We start from the raw sequence: 22,099 nt of genomic DNA, 5'->3' as shown, positions 1-22,099 counted from the left end.
CCCGATCCAGCCCAGCTCGAAACGTGAAATTGGTGGTTGGGTTGTGGGCCAGGTTTCTTGAGCTCAACCCACTACTAAAACCACCCAGCCCAGACCATGAAACCGGTCCAACCCGATCCATGAACCAGACCAGTCCAATCCAAGTAAATATTGAACCAAATTGTGTATATTTTAATCAAGTTATATATATTTTAATCAAATTGCATATATTATAATTCAATTAAATTTAAAAATAATGAAATTATTCATTAATATTAAAATTTGTATATATTTTTAATTTATTTTAAAGATTTTATGTAACAATAATAAATAATTTCAATGATTAAATAATTTTGAAAAAAAATTCTCATGCCGGCCCATCAGCTCGGTCCATCCCACCAGACCCACAAACTGTAAAAAACGCTAACAGATCGGTGTGGGCCAAGATTTTTCAGCCCGTGGACCAGCCCGCCTAACCCTTGAATTTCACGGTTCGATCCTGGGCCGTGAAATCTCAACCCAGCCCACGGTCCAGCCCGCCCAGCCGGCACCAGTTGCCATCACTAGCTCCCACCATCGCTTAAGACAAATTTCTTTCGGTCTGGATAAGTAATAGATAATTTTTTCTTCAAGTATGTACGAGCTAATAAATCTCTTATTATTGTTAGTTTGTTTCTATTTGACTGTATTAGCAGTAGGATGTATTCTAATATTTTTTATTAATGTAAATATTCTTGATGTATAAAATAAATAAATTATAAAGTATTTACTACATTACGACGTACTAAATAGTTAGTTCAGTACTATTGAAGAAATTAAATTTAGGGATTACTCACATCCAAGAGTTCGATCTGGTGAATCAAGAGACATAATAATCGTGCACCAACCACAACCAAGCAATTAAATATTTACGCTATGTATCTCAATTTGGTGATACAGTTATGTGCGATGATACAACTAGCTAGAAAGCTTTGATTGAGCTTGTTTTCAATGTCATATATAGTAGTATATATTTTTTGCCCATGCATTTATGTTTTTTTTAGTTGGTCGTTATTGACTTCTTTGCTGTTAATTGATTTTGTTTCACCCATACTCCCTCTCCATTATATGGTAAATGATATAAATAACTCAACTACTATAAAGTACTATTTTTATAGATATAAAACTTTGACTTTTACACTAACTATATATGAGGAGAGTTTAGCCCACTTACAAGTTAGGATGTTCCATCCTAAAATCAATTGGTGATAGGCGGAATAATTCTTAATCTTATAAAGTGATTATTCTCTCCTCTTTCTCCAATGTGGGACACTCACAAGCGGGCATTTAATGGGTTTCAACTGTATATCTTCAATATTCAATTTTTATTCTTTTTAATTACTAACACATATTCGAAGATATCAATAACTAATCTTATACATTGACAAGTATGAGAATTAAAGTGCTACATTTTTTTAGTTACAAAGTAATTACCTTCTTTATTTTTGGACCCAACTTTGTAATTACTGGCACGAAGACCCTAAAAAGTAAACTTATTTGGAAAATTAAAATCTAATTTTTTGATAGAGGAAAACAACATATACTTCCTCCGTTTCATAATACTCGCTACACTTTTTATTCTGGTAAGTTTCACATTACTTACTACACTTCCTTTTTGGGCAATAAACTCTCTTTATCTATCTCTCTCCTTTCACATGGTTCCTTTTTCTTTTTACTCTCTACCTCTCTCTTCTCCAAAAATTGTCTAGGAATCTGTGAATTGAAAAGTCTAGCGAGTAATATGAAACGGACGAAGTAATAACGGAGGAAGTATATGGGGAAGTACTTGCGACTCTGAAGATAGGCCAATGTAAATTAATGACTAATGAGGGGGCAACAAGTTTAGAACATTATTGTGAGTTCATCCAGCAACCTCCAACCCTAGTCCTGCAAGCAGCAAGCACGCATATGGTGTTGTTCATTCCACCAGATCTAGTTAGTTGTTATTGTCATGCATTGAAACTGTTGGGGGTTGAGATTTGCCACTTTTTCTTCATTTTTCTCACTCATCATCGAACCACAAAATAAATTTTATTTGACCAGCACATGTCGTGCTGCAGAATGCAGCATTTAAAGTTTTACTAGAGTCTAGAGAGCCAACCATCAAACTTTTTTTTATCTATATATTATGAGATTAATTGGTAGCTAGAGATTATTATTAAAAGCCAACCAATATAGTTTGTTCGATAGATGATGTTAATAAATACTTCCTCCGTTTCTTTTTACTCGCTACACTTTCTATTATGGGAAGTTTCACATTACTTGCTACACTTCTTTTTTGGGCAATAAATTCTCTCTATCTCTCTCCTCCCACATGGGTCCCTTTTCTTTTTACTCTCTACCTCTCTCTTCTTCAAAAATTATCTAGGAGTCCGTGAAATAAGAAGTGTAGCGAGTAAAAAGAAACGGAGGAAGTAGTAATAATGATACGGAAGAATGTACGCTCATACGATATGTTGCACGTCTGTGCAAGTCATTATGTTTAGATGTAAAAATAAGGATGAGGAGCTAGCTCATGTGGTAGAGCACTTCCCTCTGATCTCTGAGGTCCCTTGGGCTGACTTCATTTCCTAATCAAAAAAAAAAAAAAATTATGTTTAGATGTAATGAGTTAATGACTTCTTATTGTGTTTTGATGTAGTGGCTACTTAGATGTTCAACATTAGCTTGTAATTCTGTGCAAAACTAAGCATGTTCGTGTGGTGGAAATTTGCAACATGTATTTTAATGTTTGTTTTCTAGCCTAAATCTAATAGCATCTTTAGTGATGATTGGGAAAAAAAGATTAAGTGATTGATTTTAAAAAAAAAGTCTTTAACAATAAATGAAACAAAGATTGTGGAATGATTGGCGTGAAAATTTGGTATGGGACCATTGAAAACTTAATCAAGCACGGGAGTGGAATCCACCACATGATCTGACCAATTTTTTTTGGCTTTCCCCAACCAAAACGCGCCGTTATTGGTTCTTGTTAGTTATATACTCCATTTATAAGCATTATTAGCTAGCACAATGAGTCTTCAATCCAAGCATATTGTGTTAGCGAGGATAAGCAACACAAAACATTTAAGAAAAACAAAATCTTGATGCTTTAATGGTGAAATTTAGACGAATGGATTGAGGAGTAAAGTCGACTGCTTCAGGTTGGCCTCGTTGATTAAACGCAGACGAGTAACAGCCATTTTCGCCAAGAAATCGATCTGAAATAACGAAGGTGGTCTATATAAATTTGCAAAAATTCCATGGTATTTACAAAAACTCTTGACTGATTACAGAGCTACTAAAGCTCAGGCCATAACTTTTGGCTTTAATCACTAGATTTGCAACAATTCCATGGTATTTACAAAATACTCTTGAGACTGATTATAGAGCTACTAAAGCTCAGGCCATAGCTTTTGGCTTCAACCTCTAGAGTGATAAACCAACGTTAATCTTTCTCCTTGAGCTCTGCAACAGGGACATAGACCACCTTTTGTTTGTTCAAGTTTGCGTCATCTAATTCATCGTTTACGGATTTTTTGATCGTTGATAAAATTTGTTTCAACTTCCAAAGCTTTGCTTCAATACACCATAGACGTTCCATCTGCTGTTCCGCTTGTTGCCCTTGAAGTTGCTCAGTGTTGTGCTTTACTCTTTTTTTCTGCCTGCCTTTTGCTTTCAAGTATAAGAGGTGCTTCTTTAAGCTCATATCGTCACTCAGATCCACCGTAGCCTGGTGTAACACCACAAGAAACAGACAACAAATACAAGGGAAATAAAAAACTCAGACGCTGCAGCAAAGGGGAGAAAAAGGGAGGGAGAGGGAGAAACTACAATAAAATTAAACCACACAATAACAATACAGAAAACACCAAGGATCTATAACTGCAAATTAAATGTCAGCTAGCCTAAACGGTATATCCTTGCCCTTCATGGCTCCCCGTTAAACCAAAAAACATCTAGTCTCAATAACTTCCTTGACCTTCATATTGGCAATCAATTTATATCTAATCACAGTTTAGCTTATGTAATTAGTATTCACCTTCAAAAACATGTCAAAAGACTCGAAAGTAGCAACACCCTGGATATAATCATCATTGTCACTTCTAGAATTTCCAGTATTTCATGCCACAGAAACTACATGATTGGACTACTAGGATAAAAATAATGATAAGTTGACAATTCTGAGCTAGCAATTGGTAGCCAGAAGCATTAGATCATTTCTGACAACCAATTGAGGACTCTCCCACATGGGGGTGTTAATGAGCAGAGCCAGACCGAGCCTGAACATGGGGTTACTTGGCTTGGCTCGTAACAATTATACTCGATCCCGAAACCAAGCTTCAAAGCTTTTCCTAGCTTAGTGTTCTAGTTCAACTAACCTAAACTCGACTTGTATTTCAAAAATAAGGAAGTATTATTTTCATAATTAAGTTTGTTTTTTAACTTCTCGAGTTTTTAAATTTTCACTTGTGTAATATGCACATGTATACTATTAGTTTTAAGTAATAGATTAGTAAAATCTATTTTGAACCTGATCACGAGCTTCCTGAGTTGAACTTAGTTGTGCACTTGTACTTAACACGTAGAAACTTCGAGCCGTGCTCGAAGAGTTCACAAGCCACCTAGGCTTATTAGCAACCCTACTTCCACAGGCAAGCTTCTATTGAAACTTACTAGCGTGCTATAATACATGCTCCTCAGAGGAAGATCACAGTGCTCTCATTACCGTATCTCATCAAACACATAATTTCATGAAGTTGCTCACTAGAGATAGGAAAATAATACAGGAAATCAGTAATGTAACTTTCAAAGATTACTTACTCAATCGTCATTCAATCTACTTACTAATTTCCTATTCGTCCACTCCACGGATTTATTTACTCCCCGTTCAATCTCCTTACTAATATAATTATATCCTAATCGCCCACTCCAACCAGGAATTTTCTCTAGCCTTCAAGAAGCAATTTCCTCTGGCCATAGTTCAGCAGAAACACTTTTCGCGGCACGAAAAAGGCAGACATAAACCATAGGGAGATATCTAATCTCTTATAGACTGAGGTAGAACCGTAGAACTAGATTCTCAATGTATAACACAAGCATTCATGGCTGGGAATTAAAGCAGATTGCCAGTACCTATAAATTACAATACATCATAATGACAGACCAAATAATCCATCACAAGTTGAGATAATGAATTTTGGTTCTCGTGCAAAATGAGCAAGTTGTTTCTATTATCTGCCAATTCTAACATTTTACCAGTCAGCCGAACGACAATGAGGAACTACAAACAGAAAACGGAAAAATAGTAAAATGGGTAAAACAATACCTTGGATTTACCAAGTGAAGTTATCTTCAACTTCTGCTTCTTCAAAGGGCTGATAAAGGTTGTCAGATTAGTTTTCCAGCTAACTCTCTTCCGTCGCTTTATTTTATGGATTGAAGTGGGTGTGGAGGAACACTTAGAAACAATAACCTCAGCTGTTTTAACATCTGCTGAATCAGCTTTCTCAAGAGAATAGTCTGAACCGCTTTCTCTCTGCCGAACAAAAATAACTGTTTGGTTAATTAGTGTTCTGTGACAAACAGACAATAGGGACTAAGACATAGGTTAACTCGCCTAAATGAGCAATGTGATGGAAAAAAGGGCACCATAAATCTGATAAGATATGACGAACTGCCCAAATGTCACGATGGACTTCAGGCAGCAATGACATATAAGTTTGATCATGACCCCCTCCCCCAAACAAAATAAAAGATTTGCTAGATGACAAATTGACAATGCAAACAATATGTGACCAAGGACACAATCACAAAGAGTAACCACAGATGATCGTGAAAGTACAGAGAGCAACCTATAAATCAGAGTCCCAGTCAGAATAGTACTCACCTTCTTTTTCTTTAGAGCCATATAGCGTGCATTTTTGAACCACTTGTTCACCTGTCCATACCCCAAAAGGAAAGGATAATTAAGAAGTTGCCAAGAAATGCAAATGACTATCTGAGCCTAAATATATATGTTACTCCTCCCCTTACGAAATATAGGCCACACTTAACTTTGGTGATGATAAATTCACTAATATTGACCACTAAAATTGTCAAAATATGTAATTAAGCAACGATACAATAACATGATTGCCAGATTCATCATGAAGTATACTCTCTGTTATTGAATGTTCCAATTTGCCTTTTGCACTAATCGCATAACCCACTTTCACTTCACTCTATTTATTTAAAACATATGTTATTATGTAAAATGTTATTCATTTTTGTTTTAATGTCTGGTTCCAAAATATCAACTTCTTATATTTTCTCATAAATAGGTAAAAATTATCAATGGTCAAAGTTTGCACTAGTCACTGAAATCTAATTCTAACAACTAATACCGAAAGTTGGGATTACTTATTTTCTCAATCCTTTATAATTATTGATCATGAAAGTCAGGAGGTAAATAGAGCAATATATAATAACCCCCCACCCCAATATAAATTCCTAAAATAATTTTGGGATGGATAGTATGGTGCTTTTGGGTGCCTCGATGAGTCTAATACTTCGGATATTTTTACCTTTTCGTACTCAAGACCCAATTGCTCTGAGATCTTTCTCTTAATATCTCTAGAAGGAAGTTCATTCTCCGCAAATGCTTCACGAAGTTTCTGAAACATCAAACAAAATAAGTTAGCATATAGATGCAGATTAAGAACTCTTATATTCAGCAGATGCCTCCATTGGTGTTCCTTTCTCTAGGCCTCTAAGGAACTAGGAGATGAAGAAGCTAAGTACCTGCACCGCATCAATAGACATCCGTGACAGAGGCTTTCTAGCTTTTGCATGAGGAAGATCATTGTTGCCCATTTCCAGAGTTTGCGGATCTGAATGTTTAACTTCACTTCCACACAGAGTCACAACGGTACTAGCAACATCACTCTCCTTTTCCTTCCGCCTTCTTTTAGATGGGTCCCAATCTTCATCTTCGCTATATATATCACTTGTATTAGTATCTTTCCCAAACATTTCCTGCAAGCAGGAAAAATATTATGGGCTTGATCACCAAAGATGCACCACTAATTGATAGGGAGAAAAAGAGAGTGAAGCATTCTTGCACTAGGTAACATTCTACAAACAGGAGCTTAACAAATTATGGGTTGTAGGTTTAGTCTCTATACAAGAAATAGAACAATGAAATAAAACCCTCATATGTGAACTAAATTAAGCTCTCGTAACCATGCTTGCTTGCTCTTATTCTAACAACATTCTTAATTCTTATTTATGACAATGGGTGAATTCAAGCAAACTATAAGGTTTGTCATTATGAATCAGCACAATATCTTTCCTGTCTTCTCAATGCAGTGTAGGTGAAAATCAACATAAAAATATTTGATGATACTTTTCTCTTTCGGGATTAAATGTAAGCCATATTATGGGGCGTAACTGCTGAATCAATTCCACTGTATTAATTATTTTTGTATCACATCAAGTATTCGGTGGAGATACATTGGTTGGCTAGACCAGATTGGGAATATAGAAAAGAAAAAAAGAATGACAATATCAAATTTGAACTGCAAAGGACTTGATCCCCTAGCAGGAGGAGTACGCCTATATTAAGGGAAAACAGTATATCCTAGCAAGTTACCTTGCAAAATATACAGTTTTCTTATTCCATGTTTATGAATTAAAAGCCAAGAATGTTTTTGAACCTTGAATAATGGAAGTTATAGCTACTTACATCATAGAGCTTTATGTAATCCACAGCACATCGTCGTCTGGGACCACTATTAATTTCATTATCATTAGTTTCTATGACACAGTTTTGAATCAACGAAGCAATATTGCTGGAAACTACATGTCTTCCTCCAGAGAATCCAGATTCTGAGAGAACTTCACTTTCTAATGAACAACATGAGCTGCTAGTGCTGGTTTCCTCAAGTGGATCACTGTCTTCCATGTTACACCTGTTACTGCTATCATTTTGATCCCTGTCAGGATCATAATCATTATCATCGGACTCATCACCCGGCCACTCTTCTTCAGGATTAATATCTCCGGTCCCAACATTAGAAAGAACTTCTTCTTTAAATATATCCTGCATAAAACACACAAGGCATTACGTTTTGGAAGTGCTAGAATGCAGTCAAAGACCAACACAAAACAAAGACTTCTGCAACTACGAACCTGCCAGGGACTATCCGCAGAGAACTGTGTTCCAAGATGTGCATTCATTGCTTCTAGAATTTCCATCTTGCAATCACAATATTTACATAGCCAACCTTCATCTTCAGGAGGAACTTCAAGATGTAGAAAAGAGAGAAATTACATGAGATAATCTAAAGTTTGTCAAAATTCAAGTAAAGGTCACAGAGCTTACTATCTTTTGTCGCCAATGGGGGATCAATACATTTTTGATGGAAAGCACAATAGCAGGAGCCATCACATAATAATATATCATTATCCTCTGAAACTTCCTGAGACTTGCACTTTTTGCAGAAGATCTACAAGCATAAAGCAGGAAGCTTTAAGTCTAAGCTTAGATCACAAGATATATCCAAATAATAAATAACCTGCTTAATAGTAGTAAGATCTGGAGCATATTCATCAATCATCACCACAAAGAAAAAGAAAAAGAAAAAGAAAAAGAAAAAAAGGTTAGCATGCAGCTGTCATGACTCCAATCTCCACATCAATGAGGATTGGCCTATTCGCTATATAGGAACTTGGAAAATTCATGTCCAAGAGACGAAGTTGATTCTATAAGACAACCATCAGAGACAGCATCCTCAATGTCCAATTCACCCAAGAGAATTTACAAAGAAGTCTCTCACAAGTTCCTTTAGCACTAGATGGCTTCTGCCTATATTCTAAGGACAAAAGGTGAAATAGATATGCATACTTACATGTTCATGATGAATGGAGCCATCTGGTTCAATCAAAGAGTCATCAATTTTCCCAACAGAGCCAAGTAAATCCAACTGGTGAATTGTATCACGAATTCCAAGCTTACATTTCACTATCTGATCCTTGGCTCTCTGTAGCTCGTTTTGAGGCTTAATTTTTTCTCGACTATTAACAAATCAATATAGCAAGTCAGTTATGCAATGAGTATAATGATAATAAAAAGAAGAAGACAGGTGGACAATTTTCACACTTCGAGTTGAAGGGAGGGAAGATGGTGAGCACTCAATGTCATACATTCCCCTGGAAATCAATAGTCAAATATAGCAACTGATATATCAGTAAAAAGCCAAAAGGCCATGACCTTTCAATAAGTGGAAAAAGTATATGAGACACTTGACAGCTCCGGTCCATTGCAGCATGCCCAGTACAAACATTAAATTGGTGAAAGTATTTCATTTCATTAACAGATTCCAAAAGATCTCATACTCTATTCATCATCGAACTCACAAGAGTGCCATAATACATAATATTAAAACATAACTGCAGCTTCTCTATCCAAGCATTTTTTTATGGCCCCCCTACGCCTAAGATTATTTCAATAGAAGAGAAAAAAAAAAGCTACAAGCACGGGAAACCTATTAGTTGATCAATGAGGCTAGTGTCTAGCACAAAAATAAAGAAATCTTTCCTTATATGCTCTCAACAATGAGCATATTTACCATCTATCATGAACAATCTGAATACGTAATCAACAACAGAACAACACCTATGGGAATCAGGAAGACTAAGGTAAAGTGATCCATTTCCCAGTCCCACACCCTAAATCTTATCATATTTAGGGCTGGTGCTTAAACTTGCGCAATAATAGAGATAAAATACTCTAAAAGCCCTGTTTTGTATCGCTTCAAACCATCTTTACCATGACTAGATGAGGAATGGCTTCTGTAGAAAAGCTTAAATAAAAAAGAGTTTGCAAGCAATCAGAAATTAAGCATTGTGTAATAGCAAAAACAATATCTTAGAAGATAAAAACCCTTTGTAAGGGTCCTATACTCCCATACGACTCATACATGTCTAAGAAGGATATTATTTTATTAATTTTCTTCGAAATTTTAATCCCTCAATATCCGATGCAAATATGGTATAGATGCCAACAATTCAATATATCAATTTGCCTTTCATACCCCACTATTAAGTTTTAAACCTCACTCCTCCAAAATCCAGGTGCCAGGAATGCACAGAACTCCTCAGTTTGGTCACTCATCCTCAAACTCAATTATACATATCCCTTTAGTCAAGAAGTCTGTGAGTATAAGGGACAACACAAGGCCTGAGGAAGAATTCAACGATTGTATCAAACACAGAAGCATCTATTTCTCAAACAAAATGGAAGATCATCTCCTAGCCTCTCTATCCCAAGTTGCCAACAAACTTCTTTCATGGGTAGACTGAACTGGGTAGGAAGAATCTAAATTAATGAGAATGCAATCAAACAAAAATAACAGATTTGGATATTATGGTAGTAGCCAATAATCAATATGAAGGCAAGCAAATAAACTTGATGTGAATGAACTTGCGAGATATATAAACCATTTCACAGGACAGGAGACCTTCCCAACCACATATTGGCAAGACCAGGACTACTTGAATGTTTCTTACTTGACCTTCCAATAGAATAAGTCCAAAGCTAAAATCCCAACTTTGTCACAGTGCAATATGAACAAGCTAGGACCTAATGATACCAGAAGAGCAAAAAGAAATATGAAAGTTTTGGGGAACTCAAGCTGATCATGTTAACTGAAAGCAATGGCATGCAACACGAAGCACACTAAAAGTCTTCAACATACAGGAAACTGTGTTAGCTGCTAGTGCTTGTTCAGCATGCTCCACACAACAGAATCAAGAGTGGTCATTCACAGAGCTTTCTGCATATAGCCAGAATTGATTATAAAGTGATATACATGCATACATACTAACTGATCCAGGACATATGCAAGATGGGCCTAGGTGGCTTATCCCCCTCCAATCACAAAATCAAATGTTCAGCGAAGAAATGTAAGATTCTTCCGGTACCTCTGACCTTTCCAACCTTCTCCTGAGTAAGCATCAATGAGGTTTTGTTCTAGCTTCATTTTAACCATAAGGTATCTTGCTCTCCTCTGCAACTGAGCAGCTTTATCTGGAACCACCTTATCTTTCTTTTCCTTATGATTTCTCCTTCGCTTTAAACTTACAGTTTGTGAGACCCCACCGTCCTTTTTACCAGTAGAGCTTGAGCATGAAGATCTTTCTCCTCGAAACTCCTCATGATTTTGCTTCTTAGAAGAATCAATTAGACGGCCTTTCTGCAGATGTTCTTTGTGGACCAATTTTTCTCTGGTGGATTCACCCTTTATTTTCTGATCTCTTTGCTTAATTAGCCTCGTTCCCGGGCTCATTACCAGAGAAGAAAACTCTAATTTTCTTTTCTTATTAAGCTTCTTAAGTACACCGTTTCTCATCTGCGCCAATGTTTTCATCTTCACCTTAGTTTTAATAGATTTAGGATACACATCAAACTCTAGAAGGCAAATTCTCCCGCACCTCCATACATAGCATTCCAAAGTGCAAAGAAACTGCAAAATTAATAACATTGTAAAGAATAAACAAACCAATAAAATCAACTTCCCAAAGTAAATCAGTCACTTATTTTGACTTCCATTAAATACAGTGGAATCAAAGATCTTAGGAAACACATAAATCAAACATCAAGCATAGTCAATTGGTCATCTAAATTTGTGGGAACTTCATAAATTTTTTTGCCCGAGACAAATTTAAGTTGACAATTCTATAAGCAAGAAAAAATCTTTAAAATATCTATCTATACAACAAAATACTAAAGTTGGATAAAGAAACAAAGGAAAAAAAAAAAAAAAAACACTAGTATCATATCATGATATTCATGACTGCAGAAAAGCAGAAAAAACACTAAAAAATTTCACGCTCAAACATTATAATGGGGTAGCATCTTACTTCTAACTCGAAAAATCTTTGATTCATTAAAATCTGAAAAAGTTGCAAAATTTCAATAACTGGGGAATTCTTCAATTTCCCATATATCAAAACATAACTAATTTATTTGCAATGCTACCCAATTTAGCACAATTAAGATCATAGAAAAGAACCCATCTTTCACTTTCAGAAAGAGAAGAAATTGATTAATTGATCTATAAATATGAGACCTTTAAACTTTACCCAAGTCTTCATGAGAAAGATCAAACACATAATTTCATTCATCAAAAAATTTATACTCCATACTAATTTTTATCAAAAAGTTCATAAAAAAACATACCTGAAATCACGAGTAACAATTTGGTTGCTATTTTTACAACCATGGGTTGCATCCCTTTTGTTTGAAGCCTTTTTATGAGACCTTTCAAATTCTGCGAAACTGAGAACGAGCTCTAAATTTTAAATTCATAAATGTTATTTTATTTTTACTGTTTGATAAAGATGAATTTAGTAATTTTTTTTCTATGTACAAATTCTAGAAATGTACACTAAAAAACTTTCTATTTTCACTCAATTTCTCCATTGTTCTAGACTTCCAGCACTTCTCCTTTCGATTCAGTTAAACCCCTCACGCGTAAGCAATTAGCATGAGAAGGTTCGATTATACTTTGAATTTTGTATTCTTCTTAGGGTAATTTTTTCTTTTTGGCAATTAATTGGAATTTTTTCCTTAAATAATGCAAAAGTGGGTTTTAATTCCCAAAATATGTCCAAAAAAATTAAAATTCCCTGCGTACCGTCCACGTAGGACAGCACGCGAGAAAATTATTTTTTTTTTGTTTTAACCCACGAAAACCGCTACTCAAAGTAGCGGTTTAATTTTAAAATAAACCGCTACTCGGAGTAGCGGTTTATAAATATAAACCGCTACTCCGAGTAGCGATTTATAAATATAAACCGCTACTCTGAGTAGCGGTTTACCTGCGCAAAATATGGTAAGCAGATATCAGTTTTCATAATTTTTTTTTTTTTTTTTTTTTTTTTTTTTTGTAAACCGCTACTCCGAGTAGCGGTTTTAGTTGAAAAAAAAAAAAATCTCGGCACTTGTAAACCGCTACTGCAAGTAGCGGCTTTACTAAAAAAAAAATTCTCGCGTGCCGTCCTACGTGGACGGTACGCAGGGATTTTTAGTTTTTTTGGGCATATTTTGGGAATTAAAACCCAATTTTGCATTATCCAAGGAAAAAATTTCAATTAATTGTTGATTCCAATTCCCGGCCCTAAAGAAAATATGGAACTGTAACCAATTAAGCCACCTTCACTATTTTTTTTATGAGTATTTATTTAGTAGACTACGTGCAAACATTTAAATATTCAAGACTCTCTAAATAATATTTACACAATCTTATAAAAAAATCATCTTAAAATAAATTATTATGAGACGGGGAAAATATTTGGTCACAAAGGGATTACTCACATAGTTTAGTTGAAGTGACCTAATTGAACTTACCTCAAAAAGAGACCCTTTTAGAGTAATGACCTTCTAAGTAAAAATGAGGTAGTCTTATAGTTGTCTTATTGTAAGGCGGTCTTCACCTAAATTTATGTAATAATTATTTACAGCTAAAGTTAGAAAATCATTTCACAAATTCGAATGTAGCATTATTCTTCCGTCACATACATGTAATTCGTTATTTATATCTACAACTACGAACTTTTTTTTGGGATCCTCTTTTGAGAACCCGTGGTAAGATGAATTTCCTCTCGACTATCCTTGTATAGGGTCACTTACTCAGAGGCCCAACAAGCCCCAACCGCCAACCCCTACCCTACAACAATATTGAAATTTTTGCTTCCATCAAGATTTGAACCTTGATCTCCCATGTAGGCCTGTGGGAAATAGGAAGTCATACATTGGATCCAAGGGTCCTTGGTCTACAACTAAGACTATATACAACAATAATACTTTTCATTTTTTCTAATGTAGACGTACTCTAAAGTTATTGGTTGTCATTTGGATAAAAATATAGATTGTCACATGTAATAACTTTAATTATCTAATACTACCTCTATTTTTATTAGTTGTAAGAAATGTCTTTTTCCACAAATATTAAGGAAAGAAGACGAGAGAAATTAAGATTTAACACAAATATTCATACTTTTTGCATGTGGGGTAGGTAAAATAAAAAATAAAATGGTTAAATTGCCTCAGAATCGTTACCAAGAAAGAAGATGTTGTATCTATATAAAACACCTATATTGTTGCCAAAAAAAAAAACATATGAAGTATCTATGTTTGTAAATTTTCAAACCAACATGCCAAAATTTCTTACACACCATTGCTCATCTTTTCAATATACTACTAACACAGTGTTAACATAGTCTACAATGAAGTTGGTTATTTTAGATTAGCCAGGCTAAATTGATCAAGTCACACACACACAAAATGCTTGTAACTAAAAAAATTGGTACAAAGGAGATAATAAAAGGTCGGAATTGCAATCTTAAAAGTGGCAACAACATAAAAATGAAGAATGGACTATAAGATGAACTCATTTCCTTACAAGGATTATATTGCCTGAAATTTCTTGGTTAACAATAGTGTCTGCTCACATATTATCAAATAATGTACAAGAAGTGCAATAAACAAAATTGTAAAATCTCCTCAGTTCCAGGATCCTTGATACTTGATTGTGAACAGCTACAACAAACTGGCGTACTTCCTCCTTTCAACCTACAGATGGAACTTGGAAGTGTGTAAAAATACCATACAAACAAGTCATTGAAGTGTTATAGGGATTACAAACCCTCGATAATACTCCATCTGCTTCATTTTACTTCGTAACGCATGCACGCTACTCTGACACTTTGTTGTGCTCGCTAATCTCTTATAATATGCTTTTGATACTAAAAAATTATACCCCTAGATTCATCTTGAAATCAACTTTCAAAATATTATTTTTATGAGCTATATACTCCATCTTTTTATTTAGTTGTTCCACTTTGACTTTCACACTCACAAATGCACAACTTTGACCATTTATATCTTTAGTTACCAATTAGTAAAAAAAATATATAAAGTTAATATTATGATTATATACATTGAGACAAATCCAACAATATCTTACATGATAATATTTGCTTTTATATATAATTAAGTGATATAGTCAAAGACTCAAAGTAGGTTATGTGAATAGTGTAAAAGTCAAAGTGGAACAACTAATTAAAACGGAGGGAGTATTAAGAGTATTAGATGGTTAAATTTTTCCTGAAGTAAATTACTGAAGACTAGTTAGAGCTTTAACAAGATAGAGAAGAAATTATACATCTTGTCACAGATGTTGTGCTCTCCAATCAACAGAAAAGCTCTCATCATCTTCATCTTCACTTGACGTGCCATCTTGCTCAGCCTTCGGTCCAGAAACTTCAGACAGCTTATTAGTTCTTGAAGATCTAGCAGCAGCAAGTTCCATTTTCTTTCTCTTTAGCTCCTCCACTCTGCTTCTATAGGTCCTGCAAGAAGAAGGGGAAAGGAGAGGGGGAAACATAGTTAGCCGGACCTTTGAAATAAGAGATTCAGCCATGTAATGTCTTCGGCACTACAGCTAACCTTTGCTCTATGATTTCTTCCTCTTCTATCAACTCAGCTGCATCAATCTGTAACAACAATATAATACAACAGGGCATAAGGAGTCAAACCAACATCATTATTGAGATTGTCACATGGCTTCATTGAAGTATCTCAATTGAAAATTCTCATTGATTCTAACAATGTGAACCCAGCCCAACATACACAGAGAAGAATATCCCTTTCTAGTCGTCATAGAATCATTTGGTTCAGAAGATTGACTCGTGTTTTCCTTGTATAAGTAAAAGGGAGAGTCTCACCTCTTCTTCTTCAAAACGGTTGTCCACCTCGGCCAAGTCTTCTTGAATCAATTTTTCAAATTCCTTGTACTCATCTCTGATAATGATTACAGATTAGCCATCAGCTTACATCATAGCTAGTAAAAGATGTGGTAGCTGGTAGCATTCTGATAAATGCATTATACTCAACCTACTAAGCAAATAAACAATACAGACTACACATTAAGGTTCCCAAGTTGGACAAAAGAAAAGCTCACTTGACATCTGGCTTCACAGGTTCAATACCACGTGCACGTAGATCAGCGTCTTTGTTATCAAAGAAACCTTCAGGCAATTCTCCCTTGATCTGCTTATTTTCTGAAGCAGCAATCACATTTTCTGCAACCCTAGCCGGCTGAGTTTCACGTTGACTAGATTTCGCAGGCTTGGATGAAATTGCACCCACACCAGCATTAGCTTGCGGTACTTGAGCAGATACTAGAGATAATATTAATCAACATTACTTCTCTTTCCAGATATGGGTGTTTAAATTTAAATAATAGGACTATTTTGCCAAAGAAAATCTATCATTCCGCACTTAAAACTTAAAAGGTCCAATAAACAATAAAAAGTTAAAAGAGAGAGCAAAATAACCAGGAAGCACTAAAAGTTTCACTTCATGTCATTTAATTACCCATACGCTTCCAGTTTATTTAGTCTGGAAGTTCTATAACACATAAGAGAATGCCTCAGTAATGAAGTCAAAAATCAAATGAGCATCCAGGGAGAGAAAATAAAATTACAATGTAACAGGAATAAAATCAGCATGCAAGATAATTGCCCTCCAAACGAAGTTTGAGATAGAATCTAATAACAAGATGCATTTACAAAAAAATTCTTAACATGTTATTTGCAGCAGATTTAGTCTCTAGACATGTCATGCAATTATCATCACCAAGTAGAGGGTTGTTAACTGGCTAAGCCATCAAGGAATAACTTTTAACTTTTATGTAATACATTATTTGTCTTATTTGATAAAAAATATTCTTTCTTTCTTTTTCCGCAATGCAAAATGTTTTCCCCTTTTTCCTGAGTGTAATTTCTTCTATCCATGAAAGCTACACATATACATGATCTGGAAGCAGGTACAGCCAGTTTAGAGGGAGAGAGATTCTGCACAACACAGGACTTACAATCTTTTTGCCGCTTGGCGTTCCCTTGGTCAAAGAAATCTGCAGGAAGTACAGAAGATGGCCTGGACTTCTGTACATCCGAAGACATATTTGGCTTATCATCCTTGAAAGTTAGAGAATCATCCCCTTGTTGTTTAGGAATCTCTTTAACGGTCTCAGATTTTCTGTTGTCACACACATTTTTCTTACCCGCACTTGCCTTAAGATTGTTAATTGCCTGATAAGTAACCATTAACATTAGTTGCTGATGAGAAAATTCAACTACATTTGCATTCCTCACAAAAGCCATATCTTCTTCTGTTTTTTTTGGCGGGACATATCTTCAAATATATAAATAAAAATTTAATATCACAACTCACAAGCACAGAACTGAAGCAAATTTGATAAAGAGCACTTAAGTTGTCCATCCAATGAGGCTTTAATGTTTAATCAGCTGACCACAAAAGTACAAGTAAAATCAGCAAGTTGAACACAAGAGAAAAGAGGAGAAACCAGTTCACCAGTTCCACAGAAGATGTGTAAAAACAATCTTTACATGCAGCTTCTCAGTGAGGAGACAATCACACATAGATCAGAAGTTGTATATCAGTCAAATAGACAAGAAAAGACTTCACCTATCTATTATAAACAATCATCTTTACAGTACCATATGCCATCCCCGGTTTCAATCTTTTGCCGTAGCAGAGTATATCTTTGAAATCTAATTTAGAAGTAAGAAGAAAAGCCCAGAAATCCTCTCATTCAAACATGTCCATTGAAGATCAAATATTCGCAAAGTTACACCAACAAGGAGGCAAAGAGGTTGTTTCTTCACATTAAATCACAAAGGAATGACTCAGGAACTGAGCTCTCTACAAGCACCAATCGAGATTCCCTGCGTAACAGAGTGGCAACAACCAACACAAATACAGAATAGATCAACCCTCCAAATGAGATTGTTTCTCTCTATCCCACCCATTTCGAATAGACCCAGATAGGGAGTGAAAGAAAAAAGAAAATATAGGAATATGAGCAGTCAGAATGAGCAAGAAATCAACACTCAGGATAGAGCTCAGAGCCTCACACCAAGAAGTAATTACCAAAACATAATTAAAGTGGAACCAGATTATCAAATCCGAATTCAGTACCATAAATGGATAACTTTTACCTCATGATGCTTCCGAGAGGCTTGGTGTGCTATCCAATCAGAATCGGATTTTAATACGACGTCACAAACTCGACAAACAGGCTTATCAATTTCGTTATACCTGCATATGAGAAGGTAAATGGAAAATTTGTCAATCAATGTTCTAATACAAGCATTGTCATTCATTAAATTAATAATTTATACAAGAATAAGAGTAAGATCAAGTATCAACGTGGAAGATAATATCCCCCTCCCACTCTCTTCTAACTAGCAAAGAAGCCATTAATCTATCTTGCTTACCTTTCTATTAAAACATACACTCCCAGTATTGTGCATTAGGCTCGCAAGACCCTACTACCAATAAGCAATTAGTAATACCACAATTTTCTCCACATTCTTCTCTAAAAAGCAGATTATTTCTTACAAGTTCCATCTTATTACCAAACTGAACCGAATGAACTTCATCACTGAAGGAGATCTACCACACGGTGTAAAAAGAAGATGAAAGAAAAGGTTGACAGTGTTAAATGTCTTCGGAAAAAAAGTTTCCACACAAGCCCTAATTAAGTAACAATAGCTGTCTGCGATACTGGAAATAGTTACTACTTACTAGAAAACAAGGCAGAAGGGATAAACAATGATCTTTGTGCTCTACAAACAATTTTGGTTATGGTTCAGTAGCTTCTGATTGCAGACAGTGATATAGGAAGGTGGATTCCAGCTGAAATGTCATATATAAAGGTGATAACATATTAGTTGTAACAGAATTGTAACAAGAATTCTGTCTAAATACTCTTAGCAAAGTATTCTTACAGCTAACCATTCAGAAAATAATGAAACACAATTCACATCTGTCTTGCATTTCTCTCTATATCTCTTAATCTCTCAATCTCTTGTCATCTCTCTCTCGATTCTAACATCTAATTAGTTCTGTATTAGACAGATGTACAAGTAGCCTGCGAAGTAAATCCAACTAATATACTCTATGCACAAATTCTTGGATGCAGCCGTGTACCACTCACCTTAACCTTTACTAACTTCATCAACAAACGAACTTCATACTTTCAAGCAGCAATTACTACACACTAATAAAGAAGAAACTGACACAGACACCAATTTAGCAATCAAAAATTGCCACACCTACACCACCGAACAGATATTACGCCACCGCCAACTACGAATATAAGTTGCAAATTTCAGCAATTATCGAGCTACAGCCCGAAAAACAGAACAGCTATGTAGCACAGCTACTTCTTCTAGGTCACGTACTCGTACTAGTCCCCGATACGTTATGTATCCCGTATGGGTAAGTTTACCCATCCCTAAAATTTAAAAATCTCACCGTTTTCCGTCCCTGTATCCGTCTCTGCACAACCTAGCAGAACAGCAACCACAAGCAGTATATCTCACGGGCATTGAGTATTTGAGTGCATATACAAATATTAAAATATAGGGTTATTCCATAGTAAAGTGTTCAAAGAAAATTATTCAACTATTATCACCAACTTTAAAACAGCACATTCAAAAAAAAAAAAACTGCCACATAATTTCTTTAATTAGGGTTTTCTACAAATTAGCATAAACAAAAAAATCCAACTTCGCAAAAAGAAAAACTAAAATCAAATTGAATGAGAAAAAGTACCATACCTCACAAGAGGAGAATCAATACGGCTTTTCTGTTGTTTTGCGTTTAATTTAGCGCGAAATAATGCTTTCTTCCTATCTCGATCAGCCATTGTTATGTTAAGCTTCAATAAAAATTCCAGAATCTCTTGAAAAGTACCAAAAACTCCCAAATTCGAGGTACTACAGTAATGGGCTCCTCTTTAAGCATAGAATTAGATTACCATCAAATTTAAGTCTGTAAAATTGCAATTTTGGTTATGTGAGATTAAAGGGTATTAGAAATTTCGCAAGTATGAAACTTGGGATTGAAATGATAGTGTAATCAAATCAGATGCTGGTGTATTGAGCAGCAGAATCGACATAATACTGATAGAGTTAAGGGGGTGTTTGGTTAACTAGTTTTAGGTATGAGGTATGGGTTTGGAATGAACAAAACCCATACTTAGTGTTTGTTCAACTTATTTTTAAATTTTAAACCCATACCTCAAAGTCTCAAACTCATAAGGTATGAGGTTTAGAAACTAATGGAGTGAGGTGGGTATGGCTCATACCTTACCTCTAGGTATCAAATAAAAGAAGATTTTTCATTTCTAAATGAAACCAAACACAAGGTATTAAGTATCAAGTTTCAAACCCATACCACCTTGGTTTCAATTCTGATTCCAAACCCATATAATAATATGAACCAAATGCCGTCCAAAAGGGAACGAATGCTAGAGAAGGAAATAGACACGAAAATGATTATTTTATTTAGGCATAATTTGGTAAAGCATAAAATATTTTACTGAATTTTTTTTTCTATTTTTGACATTCTCCTTTCGAAATGAAGGGAAAACATTTTTCCTTTTCTTACATTTAACCAAATAACGGAAAACTAATTTTGAATTGTGTTTTTCATTGTAAATTGTTTTCTATGAAAATCATTTTACACTACTTTACACCCAACCAAACGGCGTCTGAGTGGTTGGTTCAAGTAACCATTACTACCAAGTAATGACTAATGAATTTTGTTGCTTTAGGGGAGAGGAAGGTACCATATTAGGGGAATACATACCATCGAATAATGATAACAGATTGAATCAAATAAGGACAAAGGAACTCGGTAATGCATGGAGAGGTGATGGAACAGTTAAATGTCTTCCTAAAATTTCTAATCATAGCCCTGTTTATTTCGATTTATTATGCAAAATTCATAAGTTTTTATACAACATTTGTCATTTTTTTGAACGACATTAATATTTTCTTATACAACATATGAAGGTCGCATAATTAGAATTATTCTATATAAATTTATAAAAGTAATTTGATCAATTGACACCGTTATTTCAGGGTTAAAAAAGTGATATATTCAACAAAAAGATGTAATAAATTTTAGATTTAATATACTATTTTATTGGTTAAATGTAGTAATTTTTTTTCTTAATTAGATGGACTACCTTTTTTTTTATTTTATTATACCACTAGCTTTATTTCTTAACAGAATGATGTTAATCCTCAACCTTTTGCACTCAACCATTTTCTCATATCTACCAAATTGCCACTATACTACTTAACTTTTTCCTTATTACTAAAATAGTAAAATGTCATTATTATTCTATACAATTTTTGGATCGAACACTTCTACAGTTCTACATTAGGCATTTTTTTTTTTTTTTGACAACAAGGAAATTTGCATTAATGAAAAGTTAGAGTACAACCTAATGGTAATACTACCAAATGAAACAAAAACAAGAAACAACTAACGCTAAGAAAAACGACACTAACTCGTACAAACAACTTAACATAAACACTAACTAGTAACAGTCCAGTCCGAATACATTTTGTCATGAGCGATGAGGAGTGAAGTAGGATATGAGAGGAAATCTGTTGAAATACACGACTCTGACGATCTTCATGAAGAGATTGTCGTACAACCGCTAGTAGATCCCAATGTCCACTAGGCACGAAATCCCAAGGTCCTTGATGAGCCTCCTGGGATTCTCCTGATTCGACGAACAAAGAAGTCACGTTCGAGAGTGACTTCAGACCCTACTGCGAGGGTCTTCAAAAATTAGTCACATTAGACTGAAACCCGAAAAACGAGGTGGAGGTCTTGACGTACCCCAAATCAAGTTGGGGGGCCTCCCACAAGATGCGTTTTTTAGGTGTGATGACACATGAAGTCATCACGAGAATTTGGGGCGAGTTAAATTGATGAACTACTCCCCACTGACATATCCTAAGATCCAAAATGACAATCCCAAAGCCAGAAGACCGACGAGCAACAGATCTGAAATAAACAAACATGAAAGTAATGAAAATAGATTTACCACCCGACACATAGAGCCACGCCGGCAGAAATACACCGTCAAAGAACCTATACCGTACACTTCCGTGGCACGCTAAATAACTAACTCCAACTAATACTAGCGGGGGAACGGGAAGGGGA

The 22,099-nt window shown here is 35.1% G+C and overlaps 2 protein-coding genes across 3 annotated transcripts; both read right to left on the bottom strand.

The window, feature by feature from the left end:
* Positions 1–3,226: 3,226 nt before the first annotated feature.
* Positions 3,227–12,463, bottom strand: LOC104888459 (pathogenesis-related homeodomain protein). Its single transcript, XM_057393234.1, is given in 13 exon segments — positions 3,227–3,730; positions 5,327–5,536; positions 5,888–5,938; positions 6,564–6,653; positions 6,781–7,014; positions 7,724–8,080; positions 8,170–8,282; positions 8,363–8,486; positions 8,889–9,054; positions 10,963–11,467; positions 11,470–11,504; positions 12,221–12,319; positions 12,438–12,463. Coding segments are annotated over 13 exon segments (2,295 nt in total). The 3' UTR covers positions 3,227–3,445.
* Positions 12,464–14,420: 1,957 nt separating this feature from the next.
* Positions 14,421–20,043, bottom strand: LOC104888458 (protein ABA AND ROS SENSITIVE 1). 2 transcript variants are annotated; one of them, XM_048640962.2, is made up of 9 exons: positions 19,693–19,716; positions 18,067–18,166; positions 17,279–17,352; positions 16,920–17,136; positions 16,005–16,224; positions 15,769–15,844; positions 15,491–15,537; positions 15,207–15,393; positions 14,421–14,614 (listed from the first exon to the last, which is right to left on the bottom strand). In XM_048640962.2, the coding sequence occupies exons 3-8, from the start codon at positions 17,324–17,326 to the stop codon at positions 15,213–15,215; spliced, it is 789 nt and encodes a 262-aa protein (XP_048496919.1). In that variant the 5' UTR covers positions 17,327–17,352; positions 18,067–18,166; positions 19,693–19,716; the 3' UTR covers positions 14,421–14,614; positions 15,207–15,212. The 2 variants fall into 2 exon arrangements, with proteins under 2 accessions (XP_048496919.1, XP_010671750.2); XM_010673448.4 differs by lacking the exon at positions 17,279–17,352 and having other exon boundaries at positions 19,693–20,043.
* Positions 20,044–22,099: the final 2,056 nt, after the last annotated feature.

Source organism: Beta vulgaris, chromosome 3, assembly GCF_026745355.1.
Source record: "Beta vulgaris subsp. vulgaris cultivar EL10 chromosome 3, EL10.2, whole genome shotgun sequence".
Taxonomy (NCBI): Eukaryota; Viridiplantae; Streptophyta; class Magnoliopsida; order Caryophyllales; family Amaranthaceae; genus Beta; species Beta vulgaris.
Note: the sequence above shows the minus strand (reverse complement) of the source record. Positions and strands in the feature narration are given on the sequence as shown.